Source organism: Leptinotarsa decemlineata, unplaced genomic scaffold, assembly GCF_025532065.1.
Source record: "Leptinotarsa decemlineata unplaced genomic scaffold, Ldec_3_MD MMD2_tig00078422_RagTag_RagTag, whole genome shotgun sequence".
Taxonomy (NCBI): domain Eukaryota; kingdom Metazoa; phylum Arthropoda; class Insecta; order Coleoptera; family Chrysomelidae; genus Leptinotarsa; species Leptinotarsa decemlineata.
The window spans coordinates 20,316,358-20,331,270 of NW_027412747.1; the positions used below are offsets into that span (position 1 = coordinate 20,316,358).

At 38.4% G+C, this 14,913-nt stretch overlaps 1 protein-coding gene across 3 annotated transcripts; it reads left to right on the forward strand.

Moving 5' to 3' along the window:
* Nucleotides 1-2,581: 2,581 nt before the first annotated feature.
* LOC111512678 (fas apoptotic inhibitory molecule 1) lies at nt 2,582-14,665 on the forward strand. 3 transcript variants are annotated; one of them, XM_074186454.1, is made up of 5 exons: nt 2,599-2,711; nt 9,269-9,459; nt 11,915-12,143; nt 13,971-14,215; nt 14,295-14,665. In XM_074186454.1, the coding sequence occupies exons 2-4, from the start codon at nt 9,280-9,282 to the stop codon at nt 14,165-14,167; spliced, it is 606 nt and encodes a 201-aa protein (XP_074042555.1). In that variant the 5' UTR covers nt 2,599-2,711; nt 9,269-9,279; the 3' UTR covers nt 14,168-14,215; nt 14,295-14,665. The 3 variants fall into 3 exon arrangements, with proteins under 3 accessions (XP_074042556.1, XP_074042555.1, XP_074042554.1); XM_074186455.1 differs by having other exon boundaries at nt 2,582-2,674; nt 13,971-14,665; XM_074186453.1 differs by having other exon boundaries at nt 13,971-14,665.
* Nucleotides 14,666-14,913: the final 248 nt, after the last annotated feature.

Below are 14,913 nucleotides of genomic sequence, written 5' to 3' on the forward strand. Positions count from 1 at the left end.
ATTGTCGAAATGGATATCTTTAGGAAGTTGAAACGTGCGTTCTAGGTTTTCTTGGAAGGCTTCTACTTTATCTGGTGGACTGGATATGATGTTGTCGTCAATCTCGAGGTGACTAACGAATTTCTGTTTTTGTCCTCTAATGGCTTTTTCGTTGCTTCTATCCACCTTTTTGGGTGAGTTGGTTGATGAGAAGCAACGTGTTCATTCGTATTTATATATCAGTAGACTTAGTAGAGTACGAGATAACACAACGCTCTCCAGAGCAGAAGGTTCTCAATACACATAGAAGAAGGCATCGTCTACTCCAATCAGGAGTGAGCCGATGCATCCGCTAATTCTTTCTGGAGACAGTGTTAAGATAATGATGTCCAATCTATCGACGGAGTGGAAAACATCGAGCAACAGCTCAAACCCTGAACTCCAAATCTCCGAAGACATCGTCAGAGATCTCGCTATCCGGAAAGCCCTAGGACCTAGCCAAATTCTGAACCAGGTTCTGAAAGCCCTACTCAGGAAGGGAATAGCGGCGATACCGAACATCATCAGTGTCATACTCTGACTGCAACACTTCCCGTATCCATTTGCTGTCATCATGATCCCCATCATGAAACCCAACAAGAACCCCACGTCACCTGACAATTATCGGTCGATAAGCTTGATCCCAGCGATAAGCAAGGTGGTGGAGCTCGTCATTTTGGAAAAACTCGAGGACTGGACTTAAGAACGGAAAATCCTACTGGATGAACAGTTGGATTCCGGCCAAAACACTGGAACTGCAACCTCAAGAGTAGTAGACTATGCGAAAGACAATTTTGTGAAAGGATACTACACCGGAGCGATATTCCTTTACTTGAAGGTTCTCGGCAGAATCTGGCATGACGGGCACGTGGCTAAAATAGCTAATTTTATTTAGACGGAACCAACGGGTGACCTAGTCGATTCTTCTCCAGCCGACAAGCAATGCCAATGCAGAGTAGGACAAGAACTTTCCACCAGGCGATTCTTGGAAAAAGGAGTTCTTCAAGGCATGGTTCTCTCACTCAAGCTTTCTCGGTGGACACAGCAGATGTGCCCAAGCTAGGAAGCAAATTCAACAGGCTGCGAACGACCTTGGGGTCACCCTAGACAAGAAACTAACATTCAGGCCCCATATCACACAGAAGCTGCGGGTGACAAAGAAAACGGGTTCTAATGAAGACAATCCTACTCCCCGTCATCCTGTATGCCTCCACTGCATGGGCCAGTGTCCAGGAACATGTAGACTCCAGATCCAAAAGTTTATGAACATCTGCTTGCGGATGGTCGTTAACGCTCCCAGATACTTAACCAAATAGCACATCTACAGGGACCTGGATCTCACAGTGCAAACGCTACACACGCTAGTAGGTAAAAAAAACAAAACATATGAAAAGGGAGTATAAGTATCGGAGGCTGACTTTCAACTATACGAGGTTAGATTACAATTCTCGCTGAAGTGCCAAACATCAGGTTAAATTTCTTGGAATTCAACCCCGGGTGGCATGGTGGTGCTTGCCAGTTAGACGTTGCTCAAACTTCGACGTATAATTTTCGTCCTCGAAGTCAACGTATACACCAGTGAAGATGTCTGCCGCAGTGACTAACGAAACACTACAAGTTCCTTTTGACCACGACATCTCTGCCCGGACTCTCTCCTCTCTAATTAGAGAAGTATTCTCCTCGAAAATAGCTTCTATTTTGATGATTTCGTCATTTTGATTATTGTTGAATAGATGTATTTCTGTCAACTCCATTCTTCAATAATTTTTATTGAACTCGCATATATTATTTTGCCGCATCTATAATTGGAGCTAACGAACTGAGTTGTGTAGTGTTTTTCAGAGATATTTAGGTTTTTTTCACTGTACTTTGTGAAAATACAATCAATTCCTCAATTCAAAAATACTTCTTCACTTGGTTCTTCAACCTTGAAAATTTCAACTTAAGTGGATGAGTTTCATATCCAGTAAATGCATAAATTAAGAAAAGATGATTCATATTGTATTATTTATTGAATTATTTAGTATACTCAATATTATTACTTGAAATTAGTTTTGAGTGGTACAAAAAAAGTCCTTTCATATGAAGTGGTGAAACCTTAAAAATCCCTAGCACTTCATTATCCCCTGCTTGACTCCAATCAATATTATTTTCAGCCAGTTTTTGCGTAGGAAATTGATAAACTATTTTTTATTGTTGTTGTTTCCTGAAAATTTCTCTCAAGTTGAATTAAGAGGTATGAATAAATGATCTATTGGAGTGCAACTTTGATATCTTCGATTTCTCTCAGATGGTTGTTTGGCAAATAATGAATTGAAATAACATTTCATCACAAAAAATGTTTACTGGGAAAAAATAAAAGTCTGAGTAATTAATTGATACTTTTGATAGAAAGCCAAAAATTGAAACACATACACTCAGTACTTTCATTCCTCGAGGTCATGATATTGAGTTCCAAATTACAATTTATACAGAAATATTATATTCCACTGAAACGAAACAATCGTATTCACGAAGTTCAAGGTATTGATTTTTCCTTGAAAACAATTCAATAAAGTTTGCATTGATAACTAGATGTCGGTGGACGATACCCAGCGATATACTTAGTGGCTTTCAATACAAACATAAGAATACAATTACATGGCCAGAATTGAACGTATTGTACGAAAATAGTGCTATGTGATATTTTCAAGGTAAACTTAGACTATTAGACTATGCAACATACATTTCTTAGTTTTTTCGAGTTATTCTGCAACACCTGACTTGGCCCGTTCGTAAAGTACAGGGCCGGTAAAGGGGGCGGTTCAAAATAAGGATGAGTTGAGAAAAAATGTTCAAGCCTTTGGCACTGACTGTTGAATAAATGTCTAGAATTTCCAATTTCGATTACATACCAGTGACCCTTAGCAACCAGTTTGTACTGTTTTGTAGGAACAAGAAGGAATTTTTAAATTTACACGGATTAATTTTCAATATTTTTGTTGAAACCTAATCTGACAGATATACAATGCGAGTTTTGAAAAACTGTGACCCTTCATATGATATTAAGGTATTTTCAGAGTCACGTCGAAATGATTGAAGTTTATATATTGCTAGCTTCCAGAATTTTTTCTAATCACTTGCGCTATTGCATTTTCTTTTGAAATATTTCACTTATGAGTTACAAAGTATTGGTTAAAATTCGTTTGATCAAAATTCGACAATTTTATTTTCTCCGTGTCACATTGAAATACCTATAGCTAAAAATATGACGTATTTTCAAACGTCGCCTCCACGAAAAGAGATTATGATAATACTGAAATACTTTATTGAAAAATCTGAAACCCATTTTCTGTTTCATGTAGGTTGGGTAAGGTCCCAAGTGAATGGGTCTACTCGACGCTCCTATGCAACCCGCAAGGGTTTATTGTGGCTCACACCTATTCACCTAATCGAGAGGATTGAGATCCGGGGATCGGGCGGGCCAGTTCTTCTGTCCTCCTCGACCTATCCACTGATTTACATATGTTTCAGTTTAATGCTGACGTGCTACTTGACTAAAATGGGCGGGAGCCCCATAATGCATGAAAAACATATCCCTTCTGATGCCCAAAGGAACTTCCTCCAGCAGTACTGGATGCACTTCTCTTAAAAATTGAACGTATGCCTCACCATTTAATCGACGAGGTAGAAAATGAGGCCCAATTAAATCATCCCCAATAACTCCGAGCCACACGTAAAGAGAAAACTGTTCTTGATGGTTAGTTTCGACAATAGCGTGAGGGTTTTCATCAGCCCATATGTGGTTATTATGAAAATTAATAATCTTGTCCCGAGAAAAACTACATTCCTCTGTGAATTCTATCGTCACATTTTCTTCTAATCATTTCCAGCATCCAATTGCAAAATTCAAGACGGTTCGGAAAGTCTCGCGGTAACAGTGCCTGTACTCGTTTCAGATGGTAAGAGTATAAGAGTTGTTCCTTCAAAATTCGAAATACCGTCATATGATCAACATTTATCTGGAAAGCAATCTTTCTAGTACTGGTAGTAGGTTGTTCTTCAATCAAATTAATTACTGCTTCCTCAAGCTGTGGTGTTCGTACTTCTCGATGGCGACCACAATCCTGGGTTCTTGTGTCGAATGAACCATATTCTCGTAATCGTTGATGAAGTCGAGCAAACATTCTATGTGAAGGATGCTGCTGTTGAGGATACATTTCAGCATATCTTCTAGAAGCTTCAAACCCATTCCTCTGCGACAGACCGTAAACGTAATGCATATCAGCCATTTCCTCATTTGTGTATGCCATTTTAATAACAAGTGAATTATTAAAGTAACAAACTAAGATCGGAACAACAACACACAATAAATATTAATTCAATTTAGAAAATTCACAAGCTGACAGTGTCATACCAATTTAATTGTCACTATCGCTAATAGCGACCTACTAGATTAGTTTCGTATTTTCGCATTTATTACGATGTATCTCTGTAGTTGTTCCTGAAATAATTTTTTGCTACAAACTGGTTCTTTTTTTGCAAAAAACCCAAGAGACATTTTTTGTTCAAAATGAAACAGGCTCTCGGAAATAATTTTTTAAATGGTAAAAAAAATAATAAGACAAAAAGTTACATTGGAAATAAATTTTAGGGGTTGCGTTTTCCACCCCTTACAACCATAGGATAAACCAAATAAATTTCTGGCTAAGTGTCTTTTTGGTAGTACAAAACGTCAGGTTGATTTCAATATTGTAACTATTTTAGTGCTTGTGAAAAAAATTGTTATACAAATTTTATGTACCCCCTTTAAGGGGCTGTATCTCAACAAGGAATGCTGCAATGAAATTTCTTTATATGAAAGATCCTTCCTTTTTTTCGATGAGGAATCACCTCTTTGAATATTTTACACTTATTCAGTTACACCCTGTATACGGTTGTTTCAAGTGTTTTGTCCGTTTGTTTCTGTTGCTCCATATCTCTATAGATATTCATTCAACTATTCTACTGTTCATTTCTGTTATGTTGGCAACATTGAAAACGCAGTGAGCGCTTTGTCAATGTTTTTCGTCCGTAGCTTTGTCTGTTCTCGGCTTTGGAATGATTGTAGATATGAGCATTATTGTGTTATGGTGATTAATAAAACATAGTTCCATATGTTTTTGGGTTCATATCAAAACCCCATTGGAAACCGATACCAACATAACAATTTCTTTCAACATTTTAATTTTTTTGCCTCTCTTCAACTTATAACTATATGATGTCCTTGAGAGATTTTTGCCCATCTTAAACAGTGCGTGGGGTGGCGGAAGAACTGATCGTCAGCTCTTATGCGATTTTTGATTGTTTAAAACGTATTGGGAAGGTCAAAATGCTGGAAAAGTGGGTGTTTTACGATTCAAACGATCGACACAACCAGAACGATCCTTTTTTGGATCAAATCGTTTCGTGTGATGAAAATTGGATAGACATCGTTGAGCCACCCAGGCACTTCCCAAAGACAAAAACTCCCAAAAAAAGACTATGGTGGTCAGCGGCTGGTGTGATACTCAGCAGAGTGAGGAAATCGACAGAATGTACCGAAGATTGCGTCAGCAACAGCCGGCAGTGGTCAACAGGAGAAGTCCGAACCTGCTCCACGTCAACGGCCGTTGCACAAATCAACATTCGAAAATTAAACGAATTGAGCGTTGAAGTTCTGTCTCACCCACAATACTCCCCAGACCTCTCGCCAACCGACTACTATCTTCTCAATCAGGACCAGGCAAAAAAGGCCTTCGTCGACTACATCGAATCCAGATCGACCAATTTCTATGCTGATGAGTTATTCGACTTGTGTTACGTTGGCAAGTATTGGCCAATTCCATCACGAATTTTTGCCTGTTTATCAGTTTTTCTGTTCGTCTGTTGTTCTGAACGTCTGTTTTTTCGACTATCTGTCTGTTTGTTTGTTTATCCGTCTGAACAGACGACGTAACTTCACGTTACATGTATTTGTTGATTCATATCAATCGGTTCATAGATGAAAAAGTTATGTTAGGTTGAAGAATCATGTAAAACTTTTGTTGAAAAAAGTACTAAAAATACTGTTCAGTCGATTTGGCTAAAATTCGAGTTTTCAATAGATATCTATAATTTGAGAAACGATTTTCCCATTGATTGGATATGGACGAATACACGAGAACTTTTTGCTGTAAGAAAATTTGGTAAAACCGAAAAACTGATGTCCACGTGAATTTCAACGGAGGATGGCAAAAACTTTTTTTGTATTCCTAGCATCTAATTCCAAGCCCTGCATTGTGAAAGTTTGAAAAACAGCGCGTTAACTACGTAAATTACAATTAATCGGGGGATAAATGTATTGAAGATGATACTTTTCCTTTTTTTTTTTTGATAGATTTTTTTGCAAGTTTTTTCTCTATTAACAACATCAAAATATTGAAAATACAAGAGTTGAATCACAATCCGACGTGGAAGATGAAAAACATGCTTTGAAGATTTCGAAAAGAAAATCGTGTCTAGTGGCCGCCATAATCCACCAATGACGTCAAAACGTGGCATTAGTACCAAAGAGCTAGGTTAGGTTAGGTTAGGTCTAGAGTGAGTGGGTCTATTCGACCCTCCACCGCAACCCGCATGGGTTTATTGTGGCTCACACCTTTTCACACTCGACCAAATAAACCCAGCTTCTTAACGAAGCATTAGTTTGTATGGTGAGTGGTCTTTCAGTTCAGATGGTAATAGTATGGCTCTGCCGAACTCTAAAAACCTGATTCGGTTCCCAGCGGTGCAGGCACAAATTATACGCGCTGCTGTTTCATCAATAATGAGGTAGTCGGATAGTCAAGGTGCAAGATTCTCACCTTGATACCCGCGACAACCTTCCCATATGAGGGTTTTTTGCACGCCAGCTACACCTGACGATGCCTTACATTCAACTATGCAGGGCTTTTTCGCCCCTGGTCATGGGAGGTTTGTTCCTCCACTTGAGACAGATTCTGCATACGCCGCTCAAGAATTTGGTACAAGACGGTTTCATAATGTACCCCACTCTTGAGGAGACGACTCAGTCGTTTCCTAGCTGTACCACCAAACCTTTTTTTTAAGGTTCCGTTATTGGATCAGGAGTTGAAGAGTTGAGAATCTCTCGCTCCTGATCTAAATTAACAGGGAGGTCAGTTGGAGTCGTAAGCTCGACATCCATCTCCTCTGTAGACTGAGCGTCAGAAAGAATTTTTGAGTTTACTCTGTCCATAAAAGTCCCACGAGTAGCTAGGGAAAGAAAGTCAATCACGGCAGAGCCCCGCATTGACCAAATTGATTTTTACATCCTCATTCAGCGACTATCATCGTTTGGCTTTTCTGGAAGTTTAATTGATCTTTTTACAAGCTATTTCTTTGACAGAAAGCAATAGATACGTAGAACATGAAGGTTTTCAGTCCTCTTTGTACACACCTAGCTCAGGAGTACCTAAAGGCTTGAACTTGGGGCCCCTTTTATTTCTGCTTTTCATTGATGACCTGGCGAAAATGATGAACTGCCCAAAACTTCTTTACGCTGATGATCTAAAGCTATACAAAGTAATTGACAATTATGAAGACTGCTTAATTTTACAAAATGAAATCGATTTAGTGTTCGACTGGTGTTCCAAGAATCATTTACGTTTGAACATATCGAAATGTTACATTTTATCATTTTCTAGAAAAAAGAATATAATAGAATTTTCTTATGTTATTGACAGCATCCCAGTTAGTCGAGTAAATGAGATGACAGATCTTGGAATCACTTTTGATTATAAATTCACTTTCACTTCCCACATCGACCAGGCTATTTCATCAGCGAATCGAATGTTGGACTTTATTATAGGGAGTACCAGAGAATTCAAAAATAATAATACGAATATAACACTGTTTAATGCCTGTGTGAGGTCTAAACTAGAATACAGCGTATAAATATGGTATCCAATTTACAATTGCCACACATCATATTGATGCTGTTCAAAAAATTGTTTAAATATCTGTCTTTCAAGGTCACAGGAATATATCCTCAGAGGGGAACCGACTACTCTATCCTGCTGAATCAGTTTAATGTAATATCTCTGAATACACGACGACTTTTTGTCACAATCTCCTTTTTTTTCACAAACTGCTAAACAATAAGATCTCGTGTCCCCTCTTTTACAAATGATCAACATCCGCACCCCACGCCTTAATTCCAGATATCAAACGACATTTTACTGTGATCTTGTCAGAACAAATAACAGTTTGAAAGCACCAGTGTCAATACTTTGTAACAACTATAATTCAATATGTGATATGTGCCATATTAATCACAGTTCTCAAAGTCTTATTTTAAAATGTATTCTCACTAGAACCTTTTAACTGTGATCCCTTTTTCTTTTCGCTCCTTGTGATATATTTCTATTTCTACTTATTTTTCTTTTAGTTGTAGCAATCTTTTTGTTTTACTAATTATACTACTAATTATTGCATATATTTTCATCAACACCTTTGTACATTTCCTGTAATTGGGTGAATGCCTGTTGGAAATAAAGTGCTATCAATCAATCAATCAATCAATCAGTTACCGTGACAAGGCGATGCTACGACGAGAGGGCGCAAGGTATCTTGAAGGTTCCGTAGACTCAGCTGATAGGCTCAGTATCATTCATCCTCTTGGCACGGATACACACACCTCTGGATTAAGACATCGTTCGGATGCCATTTAGTTAGGGAATAACAGGACCACAAGTGATTCTGTCATTCCTGTATCCAGCGGGGCTACGTGGAAGCAGGCATCTGATGGTCGGTTTGCTCAACCGCCACATCCCAAGCCAATGCACTAGCCAAAAACAGCATGGACAGTGGTTCAGGCAGTGACAGATGAACAAAGACAGGCAACCCGCCATACTAGAAATTACACCAACTTTAATACAAGCATTCTGTAGTTAGAACCCTAGAAGTGAGATTTGTGGAGATTGATGAATGTAGTCGTTACTATGTGGTGGATCATAATGAAGAAAAGAGAATTGAAACTTTCTATGTTTATTACCACTTTTATTTGTAACTAACGTTACTGCAGTTTCGTCCTATAAGGACATTTTCAAACTTATCTTTATAACTTCTTTGAAATTTTAATGTATAAGTTTGAAAATGTCCTCATAGGACGAAACTGCAGTAACGTTAGTTACAAATGAAAGTGGTAAAAAACATAAAAAGTTTCAATTATCTTTTCTTCAGAAATATTTTTATTTTCAACTTTTCATTTCAGATCTATAGTAAATGATTCTCAGTACGGCAGCAGTAACAATGGCCAAAAATATATCTTCGAACTCTTCGACTTCAAAAGACAGGACAGATTTAGTAGCATACTGGAGCGTTCCACTTTTGGATGGCGTCCACACGGTCGAATTTGAACACGGAGTCACTAGTGGAAAAAGGGTACTCAGAGTTGATGGAAATGTGAGTGATTCTTTTCCAGCATCCATTATGAGGGAATTTCAATGATAGAATTACTGAATGAAATTGTTGATTTGAAAAAGCAATCGTTTTCAAGTGCATCTGAAAAGCCTAGCTTGGTATACAAATTAGTATCAGAATCCAGTATTGGTGAATGAGCAAAATGATTTCAGTTTTGCCAGTTTGGTATTCACCAAAGAAGAAAAACTATCTCGATAAAGAATGTACCATTGAATGATCCATATTGGAACAAAATGACTTCAGAGCACATATATTTTTTCTATGTTGGCTACCCTGTGGATATGTCACTATTGTTTGTCATTTATAGTTGTTGTTTACATTGTCCATTTTTGAGTTTCACTCGCTATTTTCTTTGTATTCATTTTCGATTTAGTTTTTACAATATTTGATTGAGGTAACTTCGTAAAACATTGACATGACAACTGTCAATAGTGACTAGTACACAGTAGCCAACTTAGACAAAATATATGTGCTCCAAATGAAATCCTTTTCCGATGTGATCTATTGGCCTTCAAACTCAATTTTCATTCAAAATCAAACATTAGGTACATAAATGATGAATCGTCTCAACAAAGAAACATCAATATTGGTATTTCACAAAGGTCAGTTTTGATATCACTAGTATTTTTTCATTTCAATGTTATTAATGAATTGAAAGTTGCCTCTTGTTTCACACGTTTAAAAAAATATATGGGAGGTGTTCAAGTGACTTGACACATTTGATTCCACCAAGAGCGGTACATATCAGAAATACACGACTGACTGGGCCGCTCATTATTTTGAGTTTCAACTCAGTACACCTCGAACTTCACTGTTTGAGAACTTTTTCATTCAGAAATGTGAAATAAACTGAGATTGTTTTTCCAAATGAATTGATTCTTCCGCTTGTGCTTTTTCCCTGAAAAACTGAATGTGAACATCTCATTAGTCATTTGGACTCTTTATCTTTTCAGTTGAGGATTCTCAGACATACCCCCAATTTTGATATACTTTACCTGTTTACCTTCATTGGCAAAAAATGCGTGAGGGATTAGTATAACTGGTCTGGAAAAAGAAGAGTCGGCAATATTTCCAAAAATATTTTCACTTCAATGATACCATCTGTGTTTATTCAAAACTTGTTTGTATGTTTTCAAAAACAGACAGCAGTACAAAAATTCCTCATAGTCACTAAAAAAGGGCCAGAAGTATAAAAAATGAATATTTTGAAATGAAATCTAGAAATCTCTTCAAAGGTACCTACACAGAAGGTTCCAGTAAATAACCTGCCGAAAAACAACTACTTTCCAGGCTAATACCAAGCTATATATTGAATTATATCCAACAGACAATTATGCAAGAAACCTCACAGGGGATAGTCTCACATATTCTTTTTATCGATCCAGCAGTAAGACCACGTCTCATTCAGTGAGTGGATCATCTACGGTCCCGTTTCGAGGTATTTGCCACTCAATAGTACAGGAAAGATTCGACCCGACCAGTTGTGTGTCTGGGACTCGGCTGACTTCGACGCGACTCGAATATAAGCATGAAACCTTTGTCTAAAAGAAAGGTTTGATAACTAGTATCAGCTTCATGCTCCATCTCGTGAACAAAGCCCGAAAACCGCGGAAGCATTCTATGCGTGATGGATATGTTATTGATAGAAAGTCTGATTAGGTTAGGTTGGGTCCAAAATTAGTGGGTCTATTCGACCCTCCACCGCAACCCACAAGGGTTTATTGTGACACACACTGTCTTCCGACAGTCCAAGTCTCTGCATATGATGATTCGAATGACAGTGGCCCCTAAGATGGTCTGTTAGACATCGTAATTCATCAGTCCAACAACTGTTTGGTATCAGGCTTCGAAGGGTGAATAAACACTTTGATCCTGGAAGATTCTGCCAGAAGGCCATAAATCTTCTTGCCATCTAGGTGTTCAATCTTTGTTTGGCAAAGCGTAAAGCGATGCCGATGACAGGTTCTGGTCTGATGCCTCATTGCCTTCCAGGCCAGTATGGCTTGGGATCCAGACCAGAGACAATCTGTTAAGTGTTCCTATCGAAGAGAGTCGTTTTTGGCAATTTGCTACCAATTTTGACGTTGCTCGGTAGGAGCCAAGAGCTTCCAACGCCGCTTGACTGTCCGAGAATATTTTTATTGACTTGTGTGTTGGATTCTTCCAATCTCTCCGCATATGATAGAATATACTGTCGATTTTTTCTAGATATTAGGAGAATTTCATTCTCTGCACATTTGTAAACGATGAACGTTTAAATAGGTGTTAGATATGTTCACAACAGTAATGTTTCAAGGTATATGCCGTCACTTCTTACCGTATTGGATGTCATAGTAAAAATCGATGGTTTCAACTGGAGTGTTATTTACTATTTGATGAAATGATGTCCGTTCCACCAATGAAATGGTATGACTATTTATATTTTCGGGGTTTTCAGGAAATTCTCCGAAGAGAATGGATGTTCAAATTAGTTGGAGAAGAAATATTTTATCTTGGAAAACAGCAAGCCAAATGTGTCTTGGCAGTTGATCCACTGCCACATTTTGCATTTGCTTATAGTTTATACGTAGATGGAACGCCTTTACGAAAATTCACAGAAAAACAATCCCAAACCATCAGATCATGGGCCGTTATTGCGGGGGGAATGAGGTATCGTGTGGTATTTGGTGAGTATATCAAAATTTACTGAACTTTAGGGGTGAAACTGGTGAAAAACTTCAATTCACAATAAAATTCCCGATTGTTCAAGCTTGTACTCGAAACATCTTCCTTTGATAGATGCTTTGCATCTTCGAGAAATTTTTGTCTAATTCGTTTTAAGAGGCGATGAATATTTTCAATCCTGTTCACCCCAAAAGAAATTCCTGAGTATGAAATTCATTCTTACTGATTTTTTGTTTTGTTTTGCACTTGTCATTTGGTATAATTTTTGGAAGAGACCAATATCACCTAAGGAGGACACATTATTTCTCATTGACGAAATAAACTCATGCAAACGTCACACCCATGCTCAATCCCTAAAGAGATGGGATGGAATCAATGGATGAATTTTTGCCAGGATCACCTTGGGCGACCCTGGGAAGCTGGTGCCGAAGAAATATCTGGCAATGACCAGAAAAAACCTACGCTTAACAGTAGGATTTCTGACTGGCCACTGTCAACTAAGGAAACACCTCCATAGTATGGGACTAGTGAAAACACCTCTATGCAGGAAATGTGAACAGGAAGATGAAACTGTGGGGCATGTCTTATGCGAGTGTCCGGAGTTATCGACAATAAGAGAGTGTGTGTTCGGCGAGTTTTGGCCTACACCTGCCGATATAAAGGAGATGTCTCCCAGCGACCTGTCCACCTTCCTGGAAAATACAGGATGGACGATGACCTGGGAGGACAACTCCTCGGGAGGATGTACGGACACAGGTAGCCTAAGTGCTGTGGGCATATACTCACCCTCCCTACTCTACAGATACAGATACAGAAGACCTGTTGATGCCATTATGTGTGGAATATAACATCGTTCAAATGTTCGCCACGGCTTCTCTGCATGGATGTAGCGCCTCTGAAACGTCCAATTTTCCATGACTCTGGCACATAAATCAGGATGAATTTTACCGATGGCATGATATATGTTGGTTCACAAGGAAAAGTCTAACGGGATCAAATCACACGATCTCTTTAGCCAGTTTACATCACCAGCACGTGAGATGATCACGCCCTAGCGCTCGTGCAGAATATCCAATGTGACATGAGCTGTGTGGCACGTAGCGTCATCCTGTTGAAACCACATGTCGTTGGTATCCAGATCACCCAATTCAGGCCAAAATAAACTGGTAATCATCGACCGTTAGTGCTCGCCATTGATAGTGATGACCTTTCCAACGTCGTTCTCGAAAGAAATATGGACCGATGTCGCCGCCAGCCCAAAATCCAAACCAAACAGCGATTTTTTCAGAATGCATTGAACGCTTTTGTGGATGTGGATGTCATGTGTGTGGTCTGCGAAAGGCAGTTCTTATGAGCGACGCGAAATCGACAGCGTGGAATTATCTTACACACTGTCACAGACTTCTGCGATTTTTTCAGCAGATCTCGCATTTGGTCGATGTAAGGGTGTTGTTCGATTGTTTACTGAACCAGTGGATTCGAATTTATCCACCACATTGCGAATACTCCTCCACGGTAGACGATTGTGGCGACAGTAAAATGGGCGAAGCGCGTGGTACGTTTCCCGAATAGAACACCAACTTTGATGAAACCGTTTCATTATTTGCACGTGTTGTTGAATGCTATATCCGTCCTTGGTGATTTGGCAAAACAAGCAGAATGAATGACAACTAATTTAACAGATGTAGCTTCAACAATATGGCCGGTATCAATTGTCAAAGTTCGGAAGTTCCTATTGGAAGACCCCCTATATCCACGATTCCTCTCATTGTCAACTGATTGTCCTTCTTTATTTTCAAAATATCCTGATAATAAACGATAATTTTCAGAAAAACAAGCATTGAACGTTTATGTTAACGGACAAATGGTGGATACTGAAAACATTTTCGTTGCTGATGGAGCCGAAATGAATTTTGATTTGGGCACCTCTAAAGCTACCGTCAAAGCCGTTTCAACTGACAAGAAAGAAGGAGTCATTCATCAGTTGTATCTGGATGGAAAACTAATAGAAGAAGACATTTATTGACGAATGTGAATTGTTCTTGACACTGTGATGCACTGTTTGGAACCTTTGGTGTAGTAATGAATGTTGCTGTAGTTTTTTCCCAACACCAAACCGTTATTTCAACTCACCAAGTGATCATCTTCAAGAGGAAATTTAATCTTCCTCTTGAAGATGATCACTTAGTGATCGAAACACGTGTCGAGGTGTTAAAAAAACAAAACGGTTTCGTGTTGGGAAAAAACTCTAGTAATATTTATTCTTGAAATGTTGAGTCAAATTTGTTTATTGTTGTTTCAGAAAAATGTATATGTGTATATCTAGGCGGAAAAACAAACACATCTATGAAAAATTATTACGCTGCAGACATCTAAGTGAAATAAATATATCTTCTGTTTCAATCCCACACAAGTGGCGAATATCAAATTATTTTATCAAACCACATTATTCATAAAAGAGTGCAATTCAACTAGTTAGTCAGCAATTGGTTATCTCCTTTTCTGAAATAAAGACCAAATTTCATTTGCCTATTATTTTCATTATCATTCTGAAATTCATTTGCTGATTCCTCAGATCTCACCATTTCACGAGAAAATCTATTAAAGCTTCCCCTATAAAACGAAAAGACTAATTTTGGTCTCTCGAAAAGAAATTTCACGATGTGGTTCATGTTGATATGTATATTTTCGAAAACCATACTTGTATTGGGAAACATGTCGAGATAATGCAGTCATATTAGGAGTTTCACCTCGAAATGAGAGATAATAACC